This window comes from Lactuca sativa, chromosome 9, assembly GCF_002870075.4.
Source record: "Lactuca sativa cultivar Salinas chromosome 9, Lsat_Salinas_v11, whole genome shotgun sequence".
NCBI classification, from domain to species: Eukaryota; Viridiplantae; Streptophyta; class Magnoliopsida; order Asterales; family Asteraceae; genus Lactuca; species Lactuca sativa.
The window spans coordinates 23516732-23518802 of NC_056631.2; the positions used below are offsets into that span (position 1 = coordinate 23516732).

At 33.4% G+C, this 2071-nt stretch overlaps 1 protein-coding gene across 1 annotated transcript; it reads left to right on the forward strand.

Moving 5' to 3' along the window:
* Positions 1-465: 465 nt before the first annotated feature.
* On the forward strand, positions 466-1401 carry LOC111900346 (embryo-specific protein ATS3A). Its single transcript, XM_023896219.3, has 2 exons — positions 466-668; positions 787-1401. Exons 1-2 carry the CDS (start codon positions 549-551, stop codon positions 1237-1239), a joined length of 573 nt encoding a protein of 190 aa, XP_023751987.1. The 5' UTR covers positions 466-548; the 3' UTR covers positions 1240-1401.
* Positions 1402-2071: the final 670 nt, after the last annotated feature.

The window sequence follows — 2071 nt, forward strand, 5'->3', positions numbered from 1 at the left end:
ATATATATATATATATATATTAGAAAAGTTGCATTATTTTAAGAAAATCACTTAATATATCATTTCCTATTAAAATAAAAAAATGTATTTTTTCGTTAATTAAACCAAGTTCAAATGTAACCTACCACCACTAATTAAGCATCTTCCCACGTATGTAACGTTTAATTTTAAATTTTTTGGAAAGTACATTAAAATCAAATTTGAAATATGGTAATCGGTATCTTTCTAATTAAGCAAATGAAAAGGTGTTAGTAAAATATAGGTTGCTTTTCTTTATACGAGAGAATTATTATCTTTAATAAATTTACAAAGCATAAGTAAAATTCAAGAAACGCATATAATTAATTATGCTTAAAAATATATGCCTATTATTCATTGCGGGTAAGTTAAGAAAGGGATGAGTCATGAGAAGAACCACAGTCACATGACTCGCATCAGTCTATATATTGCATGCTTTTCTTTTTTTTTTCTTTTTTGGAATTCTAATTCTAAGCTACAAAAAAGATTTTCTTTTGTTTTTGTAAAAAACAAAAAATAGAGAGAATACAATGAGGAAGTATAACTTCGGAGGCCAAATGTTTATGTTATTAGTTGTTCGTTTTCTGTTTTCAACACATGTGTCTGAGGCATCAAGATTCAATCTCCCTCTTCATGATCACAAAGAAAAGGTAAAATATGTGCATCATCCTTTTTTTTTTTTTTTTTTTTTTTTTTTTTTTTTTTTTCTATAATGATATGAAACTAAAACATTGACCAACGAGAGATCTTTTCCTTTTCATATTATAGCGAAATTGCACATATGCAATTACAGTAGAAACGACATGTACAAAGGGTGCCGATACTTCCAACCATGTCAGTATAAGATTTGGAGACTCAAATTCAAATGACATTCTGGTGCACAGCCTCAACTCAAAGCAAGTTAAAAGGCTTGATCCACTAGAGCCACAGGTTCTTGATGAAGTGCCAATAAAACCATTTCAAGTTTGTACAATAGACCAAATGGAACACACAAGCCAATGTGTGGATTCCCCCGTATGTTACTTATACCTAAAATTGTCAGGAAAAGATGATTGGCGTCCTGGTTTTGCACAAATCAGAGTGCTAGAGAGCCCACATCTTAGTTCAAGTTACTTCTATTTTCGAAGATATCTGCCAAGAAACGTATGGCATGGTATTGATCTTTGTCACACAAAGGTTACCCCTTTTGGATTAAAATACAAAAGAAAAGTGTTTGGCTAGTAGTCTTGGATCCATCCATGTCATTGCGAAACAAACTTATGAATGCATGCATGTTTTAAGCAGACTTGTATCATGCAAGTTAGTGCAATTTTGAGTTTCAACTTAACTCAAAGTACTACGTTAAATTCTAATATATAATATATAAAAGTTGTTATCTCGGTACTTAGATTTGCATTTTTTGTTCTATACATACATATATCCACATAAATATATGTTAAACAACATATACATAATAAATACGCAAATACAAATGCATATTGATGTGCTTGGACCATATCCACTTCCTTAACCACCTCCAAAACCCCATCACTAGGGTAGCAAGACCAGAGTGGAAGCCGCAATGAAAGCAGTGAATAGGAGTGCAAACGAGTCAAGCTACTCGAAATCGGATCGTTAAAAGCTCGACTCGAAACCGATTTTAAACGAGTATGAGCCGAGCTCGAGCTTAATATTAAGCTCGTTTATTAAACGAGCTCGAGCTCGAGCCTATTTCATTAAGCTCGATTAGGCTTGCGAGCCTAAACAAGCCTTTATATAAAAATAATTTATTATTATTTTTTTATATATTAAAATAAAAACATATTTGGGGATTAGGGATTTTGGGTATTATTAAACGAGCTTTTTAACGAGCTCGATCCGAGATTATGCTTATTTTGACACGTTAGACAAAAAACGAGTCGAGCTTGTATAATTATTTTCGAGCTCGAGCCAAGATCAGTACAAGAAGTTCGAATCGAGCCGAGCTCGAGATCGAGCCTCGTATAACTTAAATGAGCCAGAGCCGAGCCTAACCAAGCCCAGGCTAGGCTCGGCTCGGCTCGTTTGCACCCAT